Here is a 25,087-nt window from a genome sequence, read left to right as displayed (position 1 = left end):
GGATGGTTCTGTATGTAGACGGGCGGATCAGCAGGGATCGCCAGCAGGTCTTTGTATAGCGTCACAGAAACGTCGCTCCCAGAGGCGCTGCGAGATGCCGACAGAACAGCATGCGCACAGAGAGTATGTAGAGGTAGCCGGGCCAGGGTCTGCAGATGGCAGCTGCTGTGGGTGCCGACATTAGTGAACCCCTTTTCCCAGGTACACAGGGCCCTGCGTCTTTGGTGCGTTGGCGCGAACAGCCACGCCGCCCGCCCGTTCTGCTTGCACTGGCACGGCGCTTTCATCGGTCGGTCGTTCCTTCGTCGGGCCCCTGCACCAGCACCTGCACCTGCCCCGAGTCCCAGGGGATCCTGCCATCCATCTCATCACCGCTCCTTTTTCCCCACCACGCCAACACACTGCCGGCCGACCTCACGCTGAGCGACGCTGAGAGACGCTGCGTGCTGCCACATCCCATCGCCTCGCTGCCCCCTTGGACGCGCCCACGACGTCCCCAGGCCTGCCAGCGCGCCTCCCCCCGCCTCGACTGCGACTACCCGTCTCCGCTGCATTGCCTTTGCGCTTGCTTCCCGCGCCCAGGGCCCTGCTTGTCCGCGACGTACTCGTCCCCGCCTACCTTGCGAGGCCCCGTCGCGTTGCTGGAGGGCCACGCCGGACATGTGCACAGCGGCATAGGCCACCTGCAAAAACAAAGCCTGTCGGGCCCACGACTGCAGCGCCAGCACCTCTGCCGCCCGCCGTAGCACTCGTACAGACGCGCCACCCCATCACCATGTCTGCCAACTCGCTGCCTCGCCCGTCGCGGCCCTCGATCGCTCCGCCCACCGGTCCCTTGCCCTCGCTGCCCGTCCCCAAGTCGCGGAGCTCCCACGGCGGTCCGACGACGCGCAGCTCGCTGCTCCCCGGCGCCGCCAGCACACGCGCTGTGTCGTCGTCGTCGCTGCCCTACCGCCCGACGTCGAAGCATCTGACGTCTCCCTCGGTGCCCTCGTTCCCGCCCGACGCTGGCGCGGCCGGCTCGCTGCCCGTGGGCAAGTCGCTGCGCAAGACGGTCAGCATCGGCTCCTTTCCCCAGCCGCCCAGGCATGGCGGACGCTCCAATCCCACCAGTCCGCTATCCACCAGCTCCACGCCCGGCGGAGACACGGTCGACCGGAGGCTGTCCTCGATATCCAAGGGCCCAGCGCCCGCCCGGAGCAACAGTCTGAAGAAGCCGCGGAGCTCCAACATGGGCGGCGCGCGAGGCCTGCTCCCCAAGTCGCCCCTGTCGCCCCCGAGCCTGCTCAACGGCAGCGCCGACTCCGTCACCGTCGAGACGGCCCATCTCAGCCTCCCCTCGCCGCCCCAGAGCCGCACCTCTTCGCCGCAGGGCTCCTACGCCACCAGCGCAACCACATTCGAAGACGGGGACGACGGACGCGCCGACGCCAAGGCACCCAAGGACGGCAAAGGCAATGTCATTGTCAGCGTCCGCGTCCGCCCCGATGCCGGCGCCAAGGAACCCAAACACGACGTCGAGTGGCAAGTCAACAACAAGCAGGCCCTGATCGCCTACAAGGGCAAGGAGGGCGGAGACTACATTTACGGTATGCTTGCACACGGCGAGGCTCGCTGCACCGGAGCTAATTTGGCCTGACTTAGACAACGTATTCGATACCCAAGACAACAACGCGCGCGTGTACGATGCTGCAGCCAAGCGACTCGTCCGGAGGGTCATGGAGGGCTATCACGGCACCGTCTTTGCCTATGGCATGACGGGAACCGGCAAGACCTTCTCCATGCAAGGAACTGCGACGAACCCCGGCGTCATACCCCTGGCCATCACCGACATATTCTCCTACATCCGGGAGACGCCCCAGCGGGAGTTCCTCCTGAGGGTCAGCTACATCGAGATCTACAATGAGAAGATTATCGATCTGCTGGCGGGGCCCGTCGTGGGCATCAACGGCCAGACCGGGCCCGTGGAAGAGATCAAGCTGCGTGAGGACAGCAAGCGTGGCGTCTATGCGTCGCCGCTCAAGGAAGAGATTGTGCAGAGCCCGACTCAGCTCCTGAGGGTCATCGCCCGGGGTGACAATTCGCGAAAGGTGGCGGGTACGCAGTTCAACGCGCGCAGTTCCCGGAGTCACGCTGTCGTCCAGATCGTCGTCGAGAGCAGGGAACGCGCTCCTGGCCCTGCAATGAACGGCGACAAGCGCTCAGCCATTGTCCCGGGCGGCGTCCGTGTTTCGACGCTCAGTCTGATCGATCTGGCTGGCTCTGAAAAGGCGGCGGACAACAAGGAGCGGCGGACAGAGGGCTCCCACATCAACAAGAGCCTGCTCACCTTGGGCACAGTCATTGGCCGCTTGGCTTCGGACAAGGACAAGTCGGAAAAGGACAAAGGAAAGGGCGACAAGCACTTGCCGTACCGAGACAGCAAGCTCACCCGACTTCTCCAGCCCGCCCTCTCCGGAAACTCGCTCGTCAGCATCCTCTGCACTATCCAGATCGGAGCCAGCGGGAGTCCCGCTGCTGTCAACAGCCACACGGGCGAGACGCTGAACACGCTCAAGTTCGCTTCTCGAGCCAAGAACAACATCGTCAGCCACGCCAAGAAGGCCGACGAGTCCATGGGCGCTGCTGGGGATGCCGGCAGCCGAGCACTTCTGGATCGCTACCGCCTGGAGATTGAGGATCTGAAAAAGCAGCTGGCAGAAGGCAAGAACAAGGAGCCCAAGGAAGAAGAAGACGACGAGCTGAAAAAGGACAAAGAGGAAGAGAAGGCGCGCGAGTTGGAAGACAAGCAGCGCCATGAGGAGCAGATGCTTGAAATGCAGCTCGCCCGGACTGCCCTGAAGGAGCGGATTGAGCATCTCAACAGGCTGATCTTGAGCTCCAAATCGCTCGGCGTGAACAACGGCCGGTCCTTCTCGTCAATGAGCTTCCAGCGCGGTTCCGTCATGAGCAATCACCACCACGACATGCGCCCCAGCTCCATACGCTCCTCGGCAAGCCACGCCACCCTCGAAGTCCCAGGCAAAAGACAGAGCACGCCACATCTCCACATGGACGGCTCCGAGGAAGACGACTCGGTCGGGGAGAACGGAGACGGCATTGCGAGTCAGACCGTGCAGATCCAAGCCCTGCAGGCTGACCTTGCGGATAAGAACCGTTACATCGCGACCCTTGAGAAGCGCCTTTTGCATGCCCGGCGCTCCAGCCATTCTCGAGTTTCCATGTCCTTGTCGCACAAACTCACAAACAGCGAGGAGGGCGGCATGATTGCGGCGCTTGCCGAGAGAGACAACGAGATAGTCAACTTGCGGGCGCAGCTGGAAGACAAGGAGCGCATGATTGGCGCCCTCACGTCGGCTCGCAAGAAGAACGACAACGCACACGAGATGGGCAGCGAGTCGCCCGGCAGCCGGCGTACTTCGGGCTACCAACGCAGCGGCAGCGACGGCAGTGGAGTCAGTCTTCTGCCCAAGGGTCCCACATCGCCCGCGCTCAGCGTGAAAGCGCCATTCCTGCCTCCACCAGCTTCCAATGGCTCAACCAAGAACATCGAGGAGATGACGCGTATGCTCGACGAGATGATAACCGGCCGCGTCGAGAAGACTGCAAGGCGAAGCAGTCTCAGGCCCGTCACCGAGGGACCATGATTTTGCCCAGGCGAACCGATGAATCAGCTCGATCGAGATGAAACGAAGTACGGTAATGAGGATGAGATGAGATGAGACGAGATGTCGGCACGAGCGGCGCGGGGCACAGTACTTGCAACTTTTCTTCTCATTCAGCAACATCCTCAACTGCGAGGAACACATTAGCGACAGGCGTTTATTGGCAACGGAGTAATCATGGCCCAGGAATGGACTGGAAAATCGGATGCAGCGTACGGGACACGTACGCATGCTATGCAGGGGCGGCTTTCTGCTTGTTTACTCATTGCGATGCGCCCCGGAGGATTGTACACTACCACTTTTCTTTCTTCATCTTCCTGTGCCGAGGGACTTTCGATCTGATACCCCCTTTACATAGCTTTCGCGCATCTTTCTTGCCTGCAATACGATATGGAGCCACGGAGAGTAGCTTCCACACCCTCTCGATAGAAAGTGTGCTTTGCACTCAGACCCCGTGCCGTCTTACCAGCTGCATCTCACAGGACCCCGAGTACTATACCTCCGATCCCGAGCTCCCGAGATCGTCTTACTTGCATGCGCATGACAGACTTCCTTTAATACACCTCACACCATCTGACTACACACTGTCTATTTCAAACTCGCAGTAAACGAACCAGTCAACATGCCCAAGTCCCAGGCCGCTACTGGTGTAAGCGACCAGTGGTGTCAGTGTCATGTGGTTTTGGCTACTTGACCCTAGCATCGAAGGCGTTTGGCGCCGGAGACGGGTCGTCCTAACAAGCACCAGTGCGTCAACAACGTTGCACTAAAAGGCCATTCTGAAACAACGACGTGGCCCGCGCACATGCGACAAATCGAGGCACCCTCCTGCGCCTTCCGCATTTACACTGCAACCTTCCTGGATCCAGCAAGTGCCATCTCCCGCAATCTTACCTTTGATCCTATCTTGGTGTCTGCCGCGCATCTTGAATCGTCGCTTCGGTGCCCTTGGATCGCTTGCTGACTCTTCTCCTGCTAAGGACTCGGACGCTCCTGGATGGAGATCATTTCGTTGCGGGATCCTGCTCGGACGTCGGATTGTTTCTGGTTGTGAAACTCGACCTGCGCCAGGAGGGGCCTTCGTCCAGACACCTTAGGTTGCCGCCCTTTCGAATGCCTTCTTGAACGGCTTCTTGAACGTCTGCTTCTCCCTCTCCGTTGATTCGCATGTTGAGGAAACGAAGAGACCGAGTTACATTCTTGTAGTTTTTTACCCCTACCGGCTTGTTTGCTTTGTTTGATAGGCGGTGCCTACGTCCCCTCCTTTGACTACTTACATCTTTACTTGCTTGTTGGAGCGTTCGCTGCAGGGTCAGTGACGTCTACCGACTGCATATACTAGCATTACAGCTTCGTCATCACAGTGGTACCATACACTGCAGGAGGCCGCCCGACTTGGCCGATATCTTACACCGTCCTCTGAATCCAGCAGGTCTACGGCAACCGACATGCTCAACCAGGCTGCGAAGAAGCTGTCCAAGATGCATGTTAGACGGAATCCGAATCTGTCCATACAGTCGACAGCTCACTACTCACAACTAAGCCCGCCGCCCCAATCTGCCACCTCGAGTGCGTTCCTCTCTCCCACGGTTCCTTCGAGACGCGGTCTGCTTGCGAGATCCCCGCCGCCGAGTCCGAGCCTTCCGAGCCTGCTACCGAAACACGGCAAGAAGACGACCCAGCCGAGTCATTCAAGATTGGTAAAGCGGATACTCATAGGGTGCTGTGGAGTAGCATTTCTACTGTGGATTGTGCTGAGGCAGATATACGCACACTCACAAGGAGCGGCTGCTTACGAGGATGGCAACGAGGAAGAATGGGAGATGGTTGGTGGCAGTCAGTTGCCCCACGAGCCAGTTGCTCTCGCCCTCCAGGATGCGAAGGGAAAGATGAGGTGGACCGTGTCGATACCGTCCGACTATGAGTTCCCGCTCCTACCGGCACAGTACCGCGACATCTGCCACCAGTCCATGGAAGTCTCAAAGGGTCTGAGGCAGGAGGCGCATGCTTCGTCCGGGTTCGCGAAGAGGATGCTGAACTATTACCAGCAGGATCAGTATTACATCGACGTCCAAGAAGCGGAACAACAAGGCTTGTTGCCACCATCCAAGGCTGCAGGAAGGCCAAAGGGCTTTGTGGAAGATGAGGCTATCAAGGATGGCATCTCTACAGCGGGACTCAAGGTCTGTGACAGGACCTTGACCTATGCTATGGAGACGGAGGATGCAGGCTTTGGCAACACGCTGATGCGCATGTGGATGTCGTACGGTCTGGCCAAAGCTGAGAAGCGCGCCTTCTTCATCGATGACACGCGTTGGTATGTTCGTTCGTGTACCGCTGCTACTCGACACTGACATTCCCAGGCCCTATGGCAAATACTCGTCCTACTTCCAGCCTCCGCCCTCTGCGAACTGCCTCCCGCCTCCTCCATCCCACATCGTACCATGCCCACACACCGCCCGCCACATCGTCGTCAGTGGGGCAACGCTAAAGTCCACGTTCGGCCACTCCTTCACAGACGAGTGGGAAGACGCAACAAAGATGCGCGTCCAACGGCAGTCAAAAATCTTCGGCCTGGCTAGGACTGGCTACGAAGCACTCTTCAGACTTCGCTCAGACGACGAGACCTACGTCCTGCAACGGGCACTAGAAATGTACGGCGAAGTCAAGAGCGAAGGCGGGCTCAGCATCGCCATGCACGTCCGACACGGCGACAAGCACCCCATGGAATACCAATACCAGAAAGACTACATCCCACTAGCGCGCTACGTGGACACAGCGCGCGACCTCTACATTGACATGGTAGAGGGCGGTCTCAAGAAGAAAGCCCAGCGCAGCCTGCTCTCCTCCCCCTTTTCGTCCTCCACCGACCCTCTCGTCCCCCGCCACACAACTTCCAAGATGATACTAGCCTCGGACGACCCGCTGGTCTACGACTCTCCCGAACTAGGTCCCAACAGCATCCGAGCCCAAGACCGCATCGTGCTCGCCACCAAGGCCGCTCTCGAAGCCGCACAATCGCAGCCCAAGAAGAACACGTGGATCGACGAGATTACGGGCTGGGAAGGCGGATTCTACCGCGACGTCTTCTTCTCTCTGGGCCAGCCCGTGGGCAACGCGGAGGACATGAAGAAGGTCAACGACGAAAGCGCCGATGTGCCTGATGGCGCTATGAGACTGCGCGAACTGGTTGGGCGCGCTTATTTGCTGGATTTGAGCGTACTGGGCAAGGCGGACACGGTGGTATGCACGGTCAGTAGTACGAGCTGTAGGCTGTTGGCTATCATGATGGGGTGGAAGAGTGCGATTGTGGAGGAGAAGTGGCGGAATATTGATGGCACGTTTGAGTGGAAGGGGATTATGTGGTAGAGGGTGCGCCTTTTTGGGGTACTTAGGTGGAGGCATGGATGTAGGAGGGTGGGTTAGTGCCGGAGCCATGTGTAGGAATGGATAGCAACAGCCGAAAATTGCCTTCTCCTTCCATCTTGTTTATTTCTGCTATTGAGCTTGAAATGTGAGGTGAGCATTCGTAATCCTTGCTATAGACAGCACCTGGCAACGTCACATGTGTGGGCTGATGTACTACCAAGTGTTGATGAAGCTGCCCAGCTCTTTACCTGTTGTCTTCTTATCGAGCCAGTGTGGAGCAAGTCGCCAGGTCTGACTCGAAACCGCCCTCTTCTACATGTGAACTATTGGAGTGAGAGTGAGATCAAACAGTCAGTAAGCGGAATCACTCGAATCGAAGCGAAGTTAGGACAGACATCAGGCGGTATTGAGAGCATTATACGAGACACACAATGGAGAGCAATAGCGGTTGGGGGATGATCATAAAGGACATCCAAGCAAGCACCTCGATTGCCTTTGATATATTCCCAAGCACCCGGCAGACATCAAATCAAACACCCCACCGGAGACTACTCATACAAAGCTCTACTTCTTCCTTGCTACCTTGCCTTTGGTTTCTGCCCTCTTCTCCTCTCCCAGACCATTAGGTATGCTTCCTTGGTAAACAGCGTCTCACCCCTCTCCTTCTCGACGTACAAATCTTGAATGCCGTACCACTCCTCTCTCGCTCGGTCTTTGACCTGCACTCTCCACACCTTGCTCTCTTGCTCACCCTCGACACTGTCGTCCTTCTTCTTGACAGCCTCATGGGTGATGTTGGCTACGAGATCATACCAGATGGGCTCGCCGGGTGGGTATTCTTTGGGGTTCGGCTCGACGTAGGGCGACATGTCGAGGGAGTGAACGGGAAAGGTGACGATAGTTGGGTTGCGCTCCGAGACGAACTTGTTCTTGGAGAAGCGCTTGATGTTGAAGAGGAGGTACGGCGGTAAGGGGTGGAGGAGGCGGTAGCGAACCCGGTTCTTGGACTTTTCTTGCGGCGTGACACCGTTGTATTTTGAGAGGATGTTGACGAGGGGGACTTGCGGGATGATGTTCTTCTCGAGTGCGTCTTGGAAGAGAGGGGCTGCGGGCAGGTCGAGGGTCAGCACGAGGAAGCGCGATATCTCGGTCTGCACGGCTGCATCCTCAAAACGGAGACGGTCGCCGGCATCTGCACGAGCGGTGATTTCTTGCTGCTCGATCTTCAGCGTGCCTTGGAATACCTTCTGGATTATGCTGCTGTTGGGTTTTGTTCGCGAGCCGCCAACGGCCAGATGGAGGTTGTTGAGAAACCACGAGAGGAAGTCGACGGGGTCAGACTGATCAGAGAGCGTGTACCGTTTTGAGGACCGCAACGCAATCTCTTGGAGCAGTTCGTGGGGCGAGACGTGAGTCTTGAACGCCCGCGGGTTCCAGATCTTGCGGACAAGCGTGCTGAAGCGCTGCGCGAGCTGTGGCCGACTCGACAGATCTTCCAACATGAAATAATTCCGCAAGGGGACCACGTGGGAGAGAGCTTGCACGACAACGTTGAAGTAGTCGTTCGCTTTGATGTTGTTCATGCCGACGAAGCCAGGTATATACTCTCGATTTGAAAGGTCCCACGACACTTTGGGCTCCCTGTCCAGCTTCGCGACCTCGTCCTTGGTCATGCGCGGATCCACGACGAATTTGATGTCATCCAACGACTTGGACGTGACTTCGTAGCCTTCGGGGAGCACATAGACCTTCTTCGTCTCCATGTTGACGTATACATGGTGTCCTTCTTCCAGAGCATGGAAGTAAGCCTGTGACTTTGGGCCGCGACCTTGGTAGTATTTGCCGCATACGAGGCAGGCGTAGACGTTGATGTTGGACAGAGTGACGGAGCACAGCTTCTCAAAGTCGAAGTCGAGGACTTTGCGATTGATCGTGTCCAGGTACAGGTCGGTGTATCCAGCCTCTGGGGCGGTCTGGCGTCTCGGCGCAGCGACGGCGGGCTCGTTGTCGTCTTCGTCCAGCTCCGCATGCTCCTCCTGGTGTGCGCCTGCGACGGCTACTTGCCCCCGGTCGCGCTGGCGCGGAGACATGGGGCGGCCGTTGCTGGTCGCGCCATTGGCCTGGGGGCTTTCCATGTCTTCATCCTCGACCCTGGCGCGCTTTGGTGCCGGAGACGGCGCGTCGTAGACTTGTTCGAGAGGCTCCAGCGCGGGTCGCTTGGACATTGTGCGCGGCGGAAAGAGGTGCGGTGCGTCGAGAGGCGGGAGAGCGTGCGCCTACAGCATCAGGCTTACGGCAGAGTCCGGTGCGGTGGTGAAGCATCAGAAGTCGTAGGCATCAGAAGTCGTAGGCATCCAGACGGTCACGGGCTCCGGTGGAACCATTGGCCGGGGAAGCTCCGCAGACACCGCAAACACAGCTGCAACGCGGGCAGGCCGAGAAAAAAGTCGCGTTCAGACACCACCCACCACCCACCGCACGCCCTCCCGAATTCCCCTCCTTGCCTGTTTACGAGTGCGTGCAAGATGGTATGCCGCCCGCCGCACGCGAAGAGGCGCAACAGTACTGACGCCCGTACAGTCCAACCCCACCCAGATCTTTGCGGAGGACGTCACCGAGGAGAAGGGCGAGAATGCGCGTCTCTCGGCCTTTGTAGGCGCCATCGCCGTCGGCGACCTGGTCAAGAGCACACTGGGCCCCAAGGGCATGGACAAGATATTACAGTCGGCGTACGTGACCCCGCGCCGTGCATAGTGTGCTGCAACTAATGTGTGCAGTTCTACCGGCGAGATCATGGTCACCAACGACGGCGCGACTATCCTCAAAGCGATTGCCCTCGACAACGCCGCCGCCAAGGTCTTGGTCAACATCTCAAAGGTCCAGGATGACGAGGTCGGCGACGGCACCACATCAGTCACGGTCCTTGCCGCCGAGCTGCTGCGAGAGGCCGAGAAGCTGGTCGACCAGAAGATCCACCCCCAGACCATCATCGAGGGCTACAGGATAGCGAGCTCTGCGGCCCTCAAGGCGCTAGAGAAGATTGCCGTAGACCACAGCAGCGACGAGCAGGCTTTCAGGAAAGACCTCGAGGCCATCGCCCGGACGACCCTCAGCTCAAAGGTGCTCTCGCAGGACCGACAGCAGTTTGCCAAACTCGCCGTCGACGCCGTCCTCAAGCTCGGCGGCTCGACCGACCTCACGCACATCCAGATCATCAAGAAGGCTGGCGGAAAGCTCAAGGACTCGTACCTGGACGAGGGTTTCATCCTGGACAAGAAGTTCGGTGTGAACCAACCCAAGCGCATAGAAAACGCAAAGATTCTGGTTGCCAACACAGCCATGGACACAGACAAGATCAAGATCTTCGGTGCACGCGTCAAGGTCGACTCGACCGGCAAGCTCGCGGAGCTGGAGAAGGCCGAGCGCGAGAAGATGAAGGCCAAGGTCGAGCGCATCAAGGCACACGGCATCAACTGCTTCGTCAATCGGCAGCTCATCTACAACTGGCCAGAGCAGCTCTTTGCGGACGCCGGCATCTGCTCCATCGAGCATGCCGACTTTGACGGCATCGAGCGCCTGGCACTGGTCACGGGCGGAGAAATCACATCGACATTTGACCACCCGGAGAACGTCAAGCTCGGCCACTGCGATCTGGTCGAAGAGGTCATCATCGGAGAGGATGTCTTGATCAGATTCTCGGGCATCAACGCTGGACGGGCATGCACCATTGTCCTCCGAGGCGCAACCGAGCAACTTCTGGACGAGGCTGAGCGGTCGCTACACGATGCCCTTGCCGTTCTGTCGCAAACAATCAAGGAGCCCAGGACAACGCTCGGTGGTGGCTGTGCCGAGATGAACATGGCCAAGGCGGTGGCGGAGGCTGCACAAAACGTGGCTGGCAAGAAGGCCATTGCCGTCGAGTCCTTCTCCAAGGCACTCCAGCAACTGCCCACGATCCTGGCCGACAATGCCGGTTTCGACTCAAGCGACCTCGTTACACGCCTCCGGAAAGCCGTCTACTCGGGCTTGACTAGCTCGGGCCTGGATCTGTTGTCTCCTGGAGGTGGCATCGCGGACATGAGGGAGCTGGGCGTCATCGAGAGCTACAAGCTGAAGCGCGCGGTAGTGTCGTCGGCGTCGGAGGCTGCCGAGGTGAGTTTGCCCATTGTTTGAGCTGGAGACCCGACTAACACGATCTAGCTGCTGCTGCGCGTAGACAACATTATCCGAAGCGCGCCGCGGAGACGTGAGCGCATGTAGGCATGGGACGAGCAAGCGTGATGCCGTGAAGGGGTCGACACTAGATAGGTGTAACTACGGAATTCATGAATGCAGTCAGACTATACGCGCATCAAATTCGGCATCCGCACGCGCATCATGTAAACGGGCGAGACCAGTACTGCATTGTTCACGAATCGTAACCGAGCTCATTTCCCAACATAGAACATGACGCAAAGAGAATATGGTCTTCAGCGTGCTTAGGGACTATGAAGCCTTTCTGGAAACGTTGTCTTGTATCGTTGGACTTCTGGTATGTTCTGTCACCCCTAGTTTACGATATAAGCACTCCGCCTACCAATCCGAGATACACTACATGGCAAAACCCGGACAATCGCTTCTGATAGACTGACAAATGGCAGCTTATGTATATGATTCGAGTAGCGAACGCGCAATCCGCTACCTAAGCCTAGACTATACAGGGCATTGACGACCGGGTACATGGAGCAGTCCGCTGCGAAATTTTCCACGGTACTTTGAGACTTAGTGCATTATGCAGCCCACCCACTCGTAATTGAGTCAAGGAACAGATGGAGCAAAGCATTGTATGCTGGCTGTGCCCCATCGTTGCAGTACCTTCGACACCGGACATTTTATTTCAACATAACGTCCCGTTCACCACCACTGTCACCATTACCACCACAGTTATCACTACTGGGACTGATGCGAACAACGTTATGCAGTCAGCGAGCATAGTAAAAAAACGGCGCTCCTCAACGCTCGATCTCTTTGTTTCACAAAACGAGGAGGCTTCTGTTCGTACTTTACCGACACAGGCAGAGTGGCTTCAGGTCCGTACACCCGTCGTCGCTGGGCTCATTCCTGTTACTCAAGAATCTCCATTGTTGGAAGCACTGCCCGATCGGAAAGCTTTATGCCCGAGAGGCACTGCAAACAACGGCAACAGCGTGTTAAGAGATGGGGCTTGGTATCTAAAACATCCTGCGGGAAAGAAGAACGACATAGTCTTTACAAAGGACTTTACTACCTACGAGATTGAGAAACGCTTCATCCGTGGAAGGAAGGTCACGCTTAATGCCAAGGGGTGTTGGCTATGGCAGGGAGGTCGTACAGAGGATGGATATCCCCAATTGCAAATTCGTCACGTGTATACGCCACAAGGATACTACACAACACGTTCGTATCTCGTCAGCAAAGCCACATTTGCATACTACTATGGCTTCGACGTCCCTGAGGGTTTAGAATGCTCTCACTTATGCGATACTCGGTCGTGTATAAACCCTGATCACCTGTACGCTGAAGACAAAATAACGAACAATTCACGGAGGCAATGTCAAGGCCCGCAGCGTTGCGATATTCTTAGCGGCTGTTTAGAGCAGCGTTGTCTGCATCTCCCTCTCTGTGTTCGCGGTCCCCATAGCAATGTTTGTTGTCTAGAGAGAATTCTCCAACAGATCCCTCACAGCAACAAAATATCTCGAGAAGCCTGGGAGGAGATTCTGCTCAGCGGGGCCCGAGCATATCTTGCAAGAGATGAAAATATGGCCCGAAACGGGTGTATTGAGTTAGGCACGATGAGATAATATAATGATACCGAGACCACTTAGGTACACTTGCCATCATCTGAAGTATCTAGCGCGTCTACCAAACCAAAGACGTCAGTCAGGGAGTTGAAATTGCCCACATCGAACGGAGAAAGTGACATCAAATCGAGTATTGCGACGCCTGATGGTGTACGGCATTCGGACCTCATACATGTCCATTCGCTAGGTGTCTCTACGGACTCGCGGGCATGCTCAGCCCTCGCAGCATGTCTTGTTCAGTGTCAGCCACGTGTCGGTTGGTGCTACTGAAGTGCTCACATCATCGGTTTCATGCCGTGGGCAGGGGCGCAAGGGTGCCAAGGGTGGGACTAAAACGAGAGCAGACGCGGCGAGACCCCAGTTTACACCAAGCCCCCGCAGATTAGCATCGAGGCCAAAATCCGCATCACGGTAGCGGACACTGCTCCTCCTCCTGCCCACGCCCATCGGCACCCACGGATGCTCCATCTCGCTCGCCCTCGCCGCCTTGCCTAGGCTTCCGCTCCATCGACGCAGGACCCTCGCCGCGCCATGCCGCGCCCGCGCCGGCCGCCCGGAGCTGGCTCGACGCTCACGACGCTCGCCCTCGTCCTCGTCACGCTTGTGGCCGCTCAGCAGCAGCATCCACTCGACCGCCATGTGCACCAGACGTCTGCCCGCGCCGAGGTGCACATGCTCGCACCCCACCACGGCCAGGCCAGCCGCAAAGACACGGTGGGCGACGCCCCCGGCCGCCCTGCCTACACGCCCTTGAACGACCAGAACGTGCGCGCCGTAGCTACCAAAGTTCCTTCTGCTCCAGCCATCAGCGCTGTCAGAGCCCATCCTGCCAGACACGCTGCCTCGGGGGGCCTCGTCCCCAGTGCGCGCTCTCTGCACGATTGGGAAGTCGAGGACTTTGTTCTCCTGGCGACCGTCGACGGCCACATGCACGCACGCGACCGCTACAACGGGGAGGAGATCTGGGAGCTGAGCGGCCGCCCCATGCTCGAGACCATCTACAACGTCTCGGAAGACCGCCCCGGCCCCCAGCACCAGTCCTTTGTGTGGATCGTCGAGCCCCGCGAGGACGGCGCCCTGTACCTCCTCACCCCCGGGCCCCACCCCCAGCTCCAGCACCTGGGCGTCACCGTCAAGCAGCTCGCCGAGAGCGCCCCCTACTCGAGCGACGACCCGGACCTCCCCGTCGTCTACAACGTCGAGAAGAAGACGTTTATGCTCCTCGTCGACGCCGCCTCGGGCATTGTCAAGCAGAGCTTCACCCCGGGCGGCAACTTCCCCTACGACGACAGCTGCGCCCCCGACTCCAAGAACTTCTTCACCACGCGCGAGCGCGACTGCCGCGGCGTCATCGACATTGGCCAGACCCAGTACACCATCACCATCCACAACAAGAAGACCAACGAGCTCATCTGCACCCTCAAGTATGCAGAGTGGAATCCCAACAGCAGAGACAAGGACCTGCAGTCCCAGTACGACCAGACCCTGGACAAGCAGTACATCTACACCATGTACAACGGCGAAGTCATCGCCTTCGACTACAAGCGCCCGCGATCCCACCAGCGCCCCCTCTACCGCCAACGCCTGCCCTACCCTGTCGCCCGTGTCTTCGACGTTGCCCGCCCCCTGAACGACCAATCCAGCGAGCCGCCCCTCGTTCTGCTCCCACAGCCAGCCGGCCCCATCTTCTCCGAAGACAAAGCCAACCACGTCCTGCTCAACACCACCGAGTCCGGCGCCTGGTATGCCCTGTCCGAAGTCAACTACCCCGCAGTCACCGACGGTGCACCGGACGCCTCTTGCTACAAGCAGGATCAAGTATCCTACGAGTGGGACTCGGCCTACCTGCTGCCGGACAAGAGCAGCCTCGTCGGTGTTCACAGGCTAGACTACCGGATTCCCAGCCAGCAGGCACAGCTGCCAGGCATTCCTGCCACGACGTACTACCCAACGTTGAACGACCAGGCCGTGTCCAATCAGCCGGAGACGTCGCACCGTGAGCAGCACCAACCACCGACCATAGACGCGACAGCCCAGACGCAGGACAGAATGGCCTCGATGAAGCTTTTGGTCTTTTTCCTTGCAGCTGGCCTATTCGTTGGTGCTTCCGTGAAACCAACACTACGCGAATCATGTCTGAGCCACCTGAAGAGACTATTGCATTCGGCCAAGGCCAAGTTGCCTCCCGCTCCTGTGCCCGCCTCTGCCGAGCCGCAAGTACAACCTGTAGAAGAAGAGGCGCTACCTCTCATAGTCGACGAGAACCTCGTTTCCGAGAAGCCGATGGTAGGAACTGTAGCGAAAGCTGACATTGCCGCACCCGTTGCTGAGGAGGTCAAGGAGAAGAAGGTGACTTTTGACGTCCCAGACGACGAAGACGAAGATCTCGCGCCCCTTTCCAGGACCACAACTGTCGAACGTAGCCCCCCTGCCGAAGACGAGGTCCTGCCTGGCACTCCGCTCAACCTGGACGCTCAACCGATGACTAGCAGTATCGATGATGTTTCTCAGGATTCGTCAGCCGCACCCACGACTCCCAAGAAGAAGAAAGCGCACCGAGGCAGACGTGGCGGACGTAAACTCAGCAAGAACCAACAGAAAGAGGAAGACGAGGTCAATCGAATTGTAGATGCAGCCAAGCAGCTCGAGGTAGGACCGAGCCTGCAGCCAGACGAGCTCACTGTCAGCGGCGGCGACGTGCAGAACGTATCCGAGATCAAGCGGATCGGAAAGTTGACAATAGACCAAGACCGACTCCTTGGCAACGGGAGCGGAGGAACGTTTGTCTTTGAGGGTAAATGGAAGGTACGCTGAATCTCCGTTCGCTCACAATTTCTTGTGCTAACGCCGCTTCAGGAGGTCAAGGTGGCTGTCAAGCGCATGCTACCGCAATACTTTGGACTCGCGGAGCAAGAAGTAAAGCTTCTGCAGAACAGCGACCCCCACCCGAACGTCATCCGTTACTTTGACGACGAGAGGGATGAAAACTTCCTCTACATCGCCGTCGAACTCTGCCAGGCCAGCCTGTTCGACCTTTACAAAGACGGCCGTCCAGGCGAGGAACTCTCCGAAAGCCATCAGCGTCTGGTGAACAAGATCAGCGGCAAAGCTGCAGCTTGTCTGTACCAACTGGCCGCTGGATTGAATCACCTTCATCATCTTCGCATCATCCACCGCGACATCAAGCCCCAGAACATACTCATCGCACAGCCGTTGATCACGTCCAAGGACGATGTACGGCTCGTCATCTCTGACTTCGGACTCTGTAAGACGCTGCCCGATAACGTTAGTACCCTTGTCGGAACGACGGGCAATGCAGGCACTGTTGGCTGGAAAGCGCCTGAGCTCATCTCGCAGCCCAAGGAACTAGCCAACGGCAGCTCGCAGGGCTTCTCTCGCGACTCGTCGAGCTCCACGGACCCAGTCGCGCAAGGCGTGAAGCGGGCCGTCGACATCTTCTCTCTCGGTTGCGTGTTTTACTACGTGCTCACCGGCGGCTGCCATCCCTTTGACGACGAAGAAGGCTGGATGCAGATCCGTGAATACAACATCAAGAAGGAGAAGTCGAACCTCGATCGCCTGCTTCTCGGTGCAGACTCTGTGGAGCCACATCGCCTCATCCACTGGATGCTGCGACCCAGGCCCGAAGACCGTCCCAACGCCTTCCAAGTGATGAACCATCCCTTTTTCTGGGATGACCAGAAGCGCCTTGATTTCCTGTGCGACTGCTCCGATCACTGGGAACGTGAACCTCGGGACCCGCCATCTGCCCACCTGTCGGTGCTCGAAGAAGCCTCGCAAGACGTGCTCGACCACAGACGCAACTTTCTCGCCAAGCTCGATCAGGGCTTCATCAACTCGCTCGGGAAACAGCGCAAATACACAGGCGACAAGATGCTGGATTTGTTGAGGGCGCTCAGGAATAAGAAGAATCACTATGAGGATATGGACGATGCAATCAAAGCAAAGGTGGGGCCTTTGCCGAGCGGTTATCTCAGGTATTGGACGGTCAAATTTCCGCAACTGCTTATGGCTTGTTACGAGGCGGTGTTGGCCTGCGACCTGGAGCATGAGCCGCGGTTCAGGAAGTATTTCGAGAGCATGAAGTAGTCAGGGGGTAGGTGGGGGTATTAGCAATCAACGCTGGATTTAAACGTGACTCGTTTGCTCATGGATTGACTGTGATGGCTACCTCTTCAAGCGACTACCATCCAGTTCCGCTAGACTCGCCCTGACCATGTCGGGGTTGTTCCTCAGCAGCTCTTGGACCCTCTTCTCGAAAGCCTTGATCATGAAGTCTGCCACCTTGGGCGCGACGCCCCCACTCAGAGCGGCATACATGGGGTTCGCAAACGCAAACTCGACTGCCAGACTGACCTGTGTCTGGTCGTTCTGTATAGCCTCAACAGTCCACTTACTCCGCAGGTGGGTAAGCAGGCCGTTCTCGCCTTCCCTTTGCTCCGCCGCCTGCTGCCCGCCGTCGAGGTGATGCGCGATATCCTCCGTCTTCAAACTCGTCTCGGTATTCCCGCCCACACTCTCCACATAGCGCCCCGGTATGCAGTACACCCTGCTCACGAAACTCTCGGTTATGCCGCCAAAGCCGCTGGTCAGGGTGCCCTCGGATGGCCAGCGCCGGCCGTAGACCTTGTCCGGTGCAGACCACTTGGTTATGTCGCTGCGCTGGCAGTAAGGCAGGAAGTGCTGGTAGTTGGGCACGTCGGCTATTATGGAGTAGACGGGGGCCGAGGGGTAGGGCAGAGTTCGCACGGCAGTCAGGATCTGTGGCGGCGACGACGAAGAAGGCAGCGCGGAGTTCAGGGCTTCGAAGGGGTTGGGCAGGAAGGTCCGCCGCTGCGAGGGGGGTTGGCGTGGGCGCGCGCAGCGTGTCGTTGGACGGGTGAATCGCAGGGATGCCATTACGGGTTGGCCAAGCGTCGATATATGGTGGAGTTGTGTATGTGCAGAGTTTGATCGGTGTCACCTCGACATGGTGGCTGAGCGGTTTGAGAGCCCAGAGCCCATGAGCGCATCACGCTCCAGATGGCACACCAGTTGACGCAGATCCGCGCTAGCCCTAGAGAAGATATTGATGCGGCTGCGGCTCTGCATGACGCATGGGATCTCCAAGGCTGTCAGGGACCTCCAGGGCTGAACCAAACTCCTTTGGGCGCTAGCGCTCGAAATTTCCCCTCCATGAGTTGCAAGATTCCCCGCTTACGCGACTTTGTCAGGAGTCCGAGATGGCTGCGAAGACGGACAGCATGAACGGTGCACACGCGGGAACTGCCAATGGCGCGAGTGTCCACGATGCCGGCGACTCGAGATTCCAGACAGACAACACCATGTCCAGGAAACCACAACCGAAACAGCAACTCTCCAAAGCAATGGAGCACATGCGCTTCGCAGTCACGGTCGATCCTGTTCCGCATACTCCAGCTTGCACGCCGCCACCAGAGGCTCTGACGGCCACATCGCCAGCTGCCCTCGACTCCGCCGAGAACGACGCTTATGGAGTGCCTGCTTCTCTACAACCCGTGCGCGCCCCACCGTCTCGCTCCCACGACCCAGACAACAATCAGAAGCGCAGCGATCCCTTTGCGTTCGGTTCGCGCTACCTGGAGGAAGGCGACAACATCTTCGAGTTCAACGCCTGGGACCATGTAACCGTCGACTCCAACTACCTCGCCTTTTCAGAAGAACAGTATTCCAGACAACGGCAAGAGCCGGTTTCCGACTTTGATCGCAAACGCTACAACGCACAGCCCGAGAAGTGGTGGAACCAGTTCTACAAAAACAACAAGACCAACTTCTTCAAGAACCGCAAATGGCTGGCACAGGAGTTTCCTATTCTAGAAGAAGTGGGCGCCGAGGATGGGCCAGAGGCTACGCTGTTGGAGGTCGGCGCCGGGGCAGGGAACAGCGCCTTTCCCATCCTGCAGAGAAGTCGGAACCAGCGGCTGAAGATACACGCGTGTGACTTCTCCAAAAAGGCAGTCGAGCTCATCCGCAACCACGAACTCTACGACCCGGAGCGCATACAAGCTGACGTCTGGGACGTGGCCGCCGCTCCCGACTCGGAGAACGGCGGGCTCCCCCCAGGTCTGGCTGAAGGCAGCGTAGACGTTGTGCTCATGATCTTCATCTTCAGCGCGCTGAGTCCCAAGCAGTGGGACCAAGCCGTCCGCAACATCTGGCGGGTTCTCAAGCCGGGCGGCCAAGTCCTCTTCCGCGACTACGGCCGCGGCGACCTCGCCCAAGTCCGCTTTAAAAAAGGCCGTTACATGGAGGAAAACTTCTACGTCCGCGGCGACGGTACGCGCGTCTACTTCTTCGAGCAGTCTGAACTCGAGGATATCTGGGGCGGCGCCAGAAAACGCGATACTACCATTGGCAACGTGGCGGACACCACCATATCCCAGACCGAGGCCGAGGGTGTCATCGCGGATAAGATGGAGAGTCTGTCTCTCCACGATCCTGGCATGCAGACGAGAGAGCAGAGCCACGATGACGTCAACGATCTGGACACTCCCAGGCCGGGTTTTGAAATTGCGCACATTGGCGTCGACCGACGGATGCTGGTCAACAGGCAGAGGAGGCTGAAAATGTATAGGTGCTGGATGCAGGCTGTGTTTCGCAAGGCAGGCATGGAGAGCGAGGTGCCAACGAGCACGCTGAGGCAGGACAAAGAAGACGCTGCAGAGGAAGAGGAAGAGGGGCAGAGTGGCGTGGGAAAGGAGGATGCAGTGGAAGGAGGGGGCGTTAAGGTTTGAGGGTCCGAATCGTGAGGGTGGAATGCAAAAGTTGCAGTGGTGGCCTGTAGTGGGGATGAATGATACCATGACATATGAGAGAGAAGACGTTGTAAAAGTAGAGTATACTATGCGTCAAACCACTGTTGTGGTTAGAAAGCAGCGCTAGAGAGCACACTTGATTGACCCGTCGTGTTGTCTCCCGCCTCGTGGGTCTCATGGATCATACACAGCAGCAGATGCAAAAGCCTTTGGTCGAAAATGCACTGAATTGTGGTGTACCATGAGACAAAGACCGCTATGCTACGCTAAACTACCAGGCTCGTGATACGAGCTATGATACAAATCCAACACCCAATGCTGCGCTTTCCAGAACCAGCACCTATAGAGCCTCAATCGAGGGTATCACAAGAACCGGTGCAAAGCCTACCCTCCAGTCCACAATCATGACAAAACTTCCCTGCACACGTCTAGTTCCCCTCAAGAATCCCCTTGAGAATCCCTGCTCCAGGTCCTACGAGTGAATCCGCCAACTCCTTTTCTCCAACAACACTAGCAACCCTGCGATCCTCTACCGCAACCCCGGGGAAGGCTTTGCCCCTGCCTCTCCGGCTCGGCGTGCCAGCGCCAACATCCAGCGACCCCGCTTTGCCCTCCACCGCTGAGACAAGCGAGAGTGTTTCCAGACTGCTCACAATGTCTCTGAACTCTGTGCTCGTCAGAGGATGCAGTATGTTTTCTCGTCTGCATAGCACGGTGTAGGCTTCGAAGAGTTCCTTGATGCTAGGGGATGTAGTGTGGGATCGGGAAGGTGTGGCCAAGATGCTATCGGCGGCAGTGGCGCGCTTCTTCTTCTCAATAGCAGAGAGCGAGCAGAGAACGGCTTTTTGTTGCAGATTGAGGTTCCGCAGGCGTTGGCTGGTGCCGTTGCTGAAGACAGCTGCTGTGATTCTGGCCATGTGGGCAATGGTGGCGCGCGGTGCAGTTTCGACGGTGAGCGAGGCGAGGGAAGCCGCGATGACGCTGTTTAGGTCTTTGGTTTTGGCGGGAGAGCGGATGGCCGGGGAGGAGAAGTTGATGTTCTCTACAAGCGGTGTTTTCGAGGGCGATGGCGTGGGAGATGGTGTGATTTCTGTGGCTTTTTTCGCGTGTCGGTCGCGCGTGTCGGCTTCGACGAGGTCGATTGCTCGCCGGCAGATGTCAAAGGCTTTGCGCAGGTCGCCGGACTGGGCGGCTACCTTTTTGGAGAGGAACACAATGGCGGTTGGGTGGATGAAGGGCAGCTGTGTTGAGCCGGCTGGGAGAAGGGCTTTGAGTTTGGCAGTGATGACGGAGGAGATTTGGGCGGCATTGTATGGGAGGAAAGGCAGTAGCTGTGGCTTGAGACCGCGGGCCTTGAGCCGCGGGAGAAAGCGATCCGTGAGATCCAGCGCGTTGGCAATGCCGACCAGCACCAGCCCCGATGCCTTTTGTAGTGACCACTCGAAGATGTTGTAGAAGAGCTCGACGTCGAGCTCGAGCAGGTGGTCCACTTCGTCGAGGGTAACAACATACGACGTCTGTCGCTGCATGAAGACGGTCCGCAGCGCTTCCATCTCGTCGCCCTCTGCAACTTCGGTGATGTCGACAAAGTCTTCGAGCAGCGTCCTGTACAGGTCTGTAGCGTTCTTCACGCTCATGCAGTTGATGTAGCCGGTTCTGACAGACTCGTCCGCGGAGACGGTGCGGCAGACATCGTTGACAAAGGCGCTCTTGCCGGTGCCGGGCGGGCCCGAGACGTAGATGCAGCCTGAGGTCTTGGCCTTGGTTCGGCTTGTGATGAAGGCCGCGAGCTCCCTCCTCTCGGTGTCGCGGCCGAACAGCGCGGTGGGGGCAGAGCCTCTTGCGAAGACCTGGCGCGCTTCGTGGTAGATGGTGGGCGCGGTGCTGCGCGGAGTGCCTGGGGTGTGGGGAGTGCGAGGCGTCAGCGGCCGGCCGGCGATGATGAGTCGGTGTCTGGGTGTAACGGCCACTTTGCCGGCAAGTGTGTCGCGATGCCTGGGCGTCGAGGGGGTAGGCGCGAACTTGTCTGGCAGGTCGACGAGCGCCTTCTGCGGAGAGTTTTCTTGGGCAGGACTCGTGCGCGCCTTCCTTCCGCGTCTCGCCGCCGCCTTGTCTCCGGGCTCGTCCACATGCTGCTTCTTCGGGGTGACGAAGGGGTTCTCAATCTCGCCCTCATCGTGTATCACGAACTGCGTCCTCCGTTTTGCGCGTGTTGCGAGGTGGAGCTTGGATTCTGCAGAGCGCGTCAGGGACGTCCCGTCGTCGATGCGTGCAGAACTACGCGTTCTCTTTCCAAGGACGGTAGGCGCCATCGTGTTGTGCGGCGGCAAGGTGTGATGCGTGGTTGTGGAAGTTGCGAAGCACAGTGATGGAAGGAGCTACCTAGGTACGCGACACCTGGGCAGGCACGCGCGACGCGATCGCGTTAAGTGCTCCAAGATTGGCCTAGTGCCGCGCCCGCATTCAGCACCACCTAGGCCCATCCGGGCTGAGGCTTCACGGCAAGCACACACCAGGCGAGACCAGCAGTCTTCCATCATGTACTGTCGTAGCGATCGAGCGTCGGTCGGACAGCGCTCAGTGTGTCACCCTGATTCTGTCGACTTGTTTGCTAAGAACCCCTGCGCCTCATGGCGCTCTCCAACGACATCACCCCCGTTTAATGTCTGGTGCACATCTAGTGATCCCGGAAAGACGCGCAGAATATGGTCGCCACCGCTCCACTGCCACTGCGTTTGCGTGGTACCATTGGGGTGCTCTTGGCACTCCACGGTCCTACGGGTGGTGCAAGAAGCAGGGCTGGTACTAAGCGTACGACGTGGGCAATCGGGAAACCTGGTAGCATAAAGGCCTCACACCCAGTGCACATCAATGGCCATCTCTCCCTTTCCACAGTTCCCGCATCACCCCTCCCGAGCCAACCGCGCGGTGCGGGGCATCGCCAACAGAAGAGCGCGAAATGCCATACCCAACATATCCGTCGTGGTCACATGGCTTGGACTTCTTCCCAGAGGCTTATCCGTACCGCTATACCAGTCGACGATCGTCTCGAAGGTCGCGCGTTCCTCGATGGGCATTTTCAGAGCTCGCAGTAGGGCCATGTTGCGAGTTTTGTGTCTCTCATGACAAGATTGTACGCTACACGCTGGCCACCTGACCCTTCACCGCGCCCGTCTGACCATCTACAGCCAAGTCTAGAGGAAGGTCTGTTTGAGCTGGGGATGATGGCACCACCCTACTTTGACCACGTCCTGGAAGCTTACCAGGACATCCACTACCACTACAAGCGTGGTTTCGACCAACATGGCCCTGAATCTTACTACATCTCCCGCGAGATTAGGCGGCTATCAGAGCTGCTACGCAAGCTGTACTTTGCAACAGGCATGCGTGAGCTGGCTTCGTGGTCAAACCAGCTCAAGTACATGAGAAGCGACGTACAATTGGGACCCGGGCATCGTCAGCTGAGCACACTACCGAAGCACCGGCATAATTCTTGGTTCCTGCATTAGCGGATGGGGTGATAGATGCAGGCGCTTGGCCTGGCGGTGTTGTGCTCGACGAACTCATGTTGAACGCTGTATTGTTCCGTAGACATGGCCTGCACCCTCCTCAGGCAACCTGTTGCGGTGTACGTAAAAATGTTCGCTGCTGCCTGATGCTGCTGTTTTGGCGATACAGCCGTCATGACGTCAAAGTGAAAGACCGGCGGAAGGTCGCGGTGACCGTGGAATTGTCCCGCTTCCTTTACTATAGTCCGCACGCGCTTGTTATCTTGGTCAAAGGAAGCAACGATTGCTCCATACTTTTCGAATTTCTATTCCAGATCTAATGTCCCCACAATCACAATTGCACGTTGGCTGAACACATTTGCGTACCTGAATATATTCGACTACAAATCGAACCCTCTCTTACCTACGAACATGGCCATCCCGCAAGACCCCGCCACTGCGAATCGGCCATCAAAAACGAAGGGCACACAGCTAGCACTCGAAGAAAATAGCGACATCGCGCGAATCAGAAATTGTCTCCAAGGTGGCGCAGACGCAGCCGAGGTCGCATCGGAAGGATACCGCGTCTGTCGCATCAACGCCTTTCTTCGGCGCGACCTTCAACAAGCCCGCAATGGGATTCGTAAGAACCGCGTCGACAGACAGACACAATCTGTTCAAGAAGATGCTCTCAAGGAACTACGTGATGAGTTGCCCGCAACGCGCCAGATGCTCGAGCGCCTCTGGGGTTTGCTCGAGCAGCGGAAGGTCAAGATACCCGACGACGTCAAGGCCGACTATCAAGCGCTGAAGGCCAAGGACTCGCATGACTGGCAGCCCCGGCAGAGGGTCAGGACAGTGAAAAGCGTAGTGGCAAAGGGCAAGAGAATCGAAAACCCCAAAACGAAGACGGAGAGGAAGGCTGAAAGACAGCGGGTCGATAAATTGCACAAGCGTCTCGAAGAAGGGAAAGCCAAGCAGACCAAGTTTCTGTTACACACCCCAGACGGCGAAATGTACGACGCACGGAAGCCTGTCCGTATTCCAGACGAAGCTGGAGACGATGACGTTGCCGGCGAGCAGATGACAGCGGAAGAGGCGGCAGCCATCGAACATGCCGACTTCATGAAGAATGGCAGTTCTTACCGACCCCGGGCGGTTACTCCACCGTCTGGGCTTGTCGCGAAGAACGTCGTTGCGGGAGTCAAGCGCAGGTCAAGCGATTCGAATCCCTTTGCGACACTCAAGATGGGTGAAATAGAAGGCGTGTTCGTGTCGATCGCCGAGAGCCAGTTGGGATGAGTTTTGTTACCATCAGGGGGTATGGATGTCTTCAAGATATCTTTGCCATGAAAACGGGCTATGACATTGTCTGGCTATGTACTAGTGGTGTTCTCAGCCAGAGGCAACCGCGTCTATCTTGATAGTAGACTCATGGCTTTCCTCATGACACGACATATCTGAGCCCCGAACTACCTGCATATTCTGACATTGGCCTTTGTCCTCGAGGACGTGGTCTGCGCAACTTTACCAAACGGTAGTATTTTGATGATGAGCTCATCTCATTTGGCTCCTGGCGTCGACACACAACTCCGACCCCGCAGTGCATTTCTTACTGAATAATATGCTGGGAATTGTGCCGAAGTTACCCACGCATGCGATTGATGGATGATGAATATGTGCGTCTCCACACGTGCAGCCGATCGATTTGTTTGCTTGTTTGCTGAATAGCAGCGTCTCGCCTTGTTGATTTCACGCTCGTCTCCAATGAACACCAGCATCTACTGCCACTGTGCCTGAGTGTCTCCATTATTTCTTTGTTCCAGTCTTCGCAAGCCAAAATCAGCGAGACTGCCTGTTCAGACGCGGCAATGTCGTGTTATCAAGGCATTCGCAACGCAGCACGCGCCCGGTTCTTTCAAGCGAGGCCACTTCAGACACAGGGCGGG

At 57.6% G+C, this 25,087-nt stretch overlaps 9 protein-coding genes across 9 annotated transcripts; 6 read left to right on the top strand and 3 right to left on the bottom strand.

Moving 5' to 3' along the window:
- Positions 1-775: 775 nt before the first annotated feature.
- Positions 776-3,647, top strand: J4E85_005128 (uncharacterized protein; the record flags this gene model as incomplete). The annotated part of the gene is made up of 2 exons (XM_051469378.1): positions 776-1,589; positions 1,645-3,647. The coding sequence occupies 2 exons, from the start codon at positions 776-778 to the stop codon at positions 3,645-3,647; spliced, it is 2,817 nt and encodes a 938-aa protein (XP_051326209.1).
- A 1,466-nt stretch (positions 3,648-5,113) lies between these two features.
- Positions 5,114-7,034, top strand: J4E85_005127 (uncharacterized protein; the record flags this gene model as incomplete). The annotated part of the gene is made up of 2 exons (XM_051469377.1): positions 5,114-5,982; positions 6,029-7,034. 2 exons carry the CDS (start codon positions 5,114-5,116, stop codon positions 7,032-7,034), a joined length of 1,875 nt encoding a protein of 624 aa, XP_051326208.1.
- Positions 7,035-7,612: 578 nt separating this feature from the next.
- On the bottom strand, positions 7,613-9,259 carry J4E85_005126 (uncharacterized protein; the record flags this gene model as incomplete). The annotated part of the gene is made up of 1 exon (XM_051469376.1): positions 7,613-9,259. The coding sequence occupies one exon, from the start codon at positions 9,257-9,259 to the stop codon at positions 7,613-7,615; it is 1,647 nt and encodes a 548-aa protein (XP_051326207.1).
- A 300-nt stretch (positions 9,260-9,559) lies between these two features.
- CCT2 (T-complex protein 1 subunit beta) lies at positions 9,560-11,294 on the top strand (the record flags this gene model as incomplete). Its single annotated transcript, XM_051469375.1, has 4 exons — positions 9,560-9,562; positions 9,615-9,763; positions 9,812-11,186; positions 11,235-11,294. The coding sequence occupies 4 exons, from the start codon at positions 9,560-9,562 to the stop codon at positions 11,292-11,294; spliced, it is 1,587 nt and encodes a 528-aa protein (XP_051326206.1).
- Positions 11,295-13,387: 2,093 nt separating this feature from the next.
- On the top strand, positions 13,388-16,966 carry J4E85_005124 (uncharacterized protein; the record flags this gene model as incomplete). Its single annotated transcript, XM_051469374.1, has 2 exons — positions 13,388-15,661; positions 15,713-16,966. The coding sequence occupies 2 exons, from the start codon at positions 13,388-13,390 to the stop codon at positions 16,964-16,966; spliced, it is 3,528 nt and encodes a 1,175-aa protein (XP_051326205.1).
- A 78-nt stretch (positions 16,967-17,044) lies between these two features.
- J4E85_005123 (uncharacterized protein) lies at positions 17,045-17,776 on the bottom strand (the record flags this gene model as incomplete). Its single annotated transcript, XM_051469373.1, has 1 exon — positions 17,045-17,776. The coding sequence occupies one exon, from the start codon at positions 17,774-17,776 to the stop codon at positions 17,045-17,047; it is 732 nt and encodes a 243-aa protein (XP_051326204.1).
- Positions 17,777-18,099: 323 nt separating this feature from the next.
- On the top strand, positions 18,100-19,629 carry J4E85_005122 (uncharacterized protein; the record flags this gene model as incomplete). The annotated part of the gene is made up of 1 exon (XM_051469372.1): positions 18,100-19,629. One exon carries the CDS (start codon positions 18,100-18,102, stop codon positions 19,627-19,629), a length of 1,530 nt encoding a protein of 509 aa, XP_051326203.1.
- A 449-nt stretch (positions 19,630-20,078) lies between these two features.
- On the bottom strand, positions 20,079-21,962 carry J4E85_005121 (uncharacterized protein; the record flags this gene model as incomplete). The annotated part of the gene is made up of 2 exons (XM_051469371.1): positions 20,079-21,883; positions 21,932-21,962. 2 exons carry the CDS (start codon positions 21,960-21,962, stop codon positions 20,079-20,081), a joined length of 1,836 nt encoding a protein of 611 aa, XP_051326202.1.
- A 1,608-nt stretch (positions 21,963-23,570) lies between these two features.
- On the top strand, positions 23,571-24,440 carry J4E85_005120 (uncharacterized protein; the record flags this gene model as incomplete). Its single annotated transcript, XM_051469370.1, has 1 exon — positions 23,571-24,440. One exon carries the CDS (start codon positions 23,571-23,573, stop codon positions 24,438-24,440), a length of 870 nt encoding a protein of 289 aa, XP_051326201.1.
- Between the last annotated feature and the right edge of the window lie 647 nt (positions 24,441-25,087).

Source organism: Alternaria conjuncta (genome assembly GCF_024043145.1).
Source record: "Alternaria conjuncta strain BMP 0040 chromosome Unknown scaffold_7, whole genome shotgun sequence".
In the NCBI taxonomy this organism is placed as follows: domain Eukaryota; kingdom Fungi; phylum Ascomycota; class Dothideomycetes; order Pleosporales; family Pleosporaceae; genus Alternaria; species Alternaria conjuncta.
This window is presented reverse-complemented; position numbering and strand designations above follow the sequence as displayed.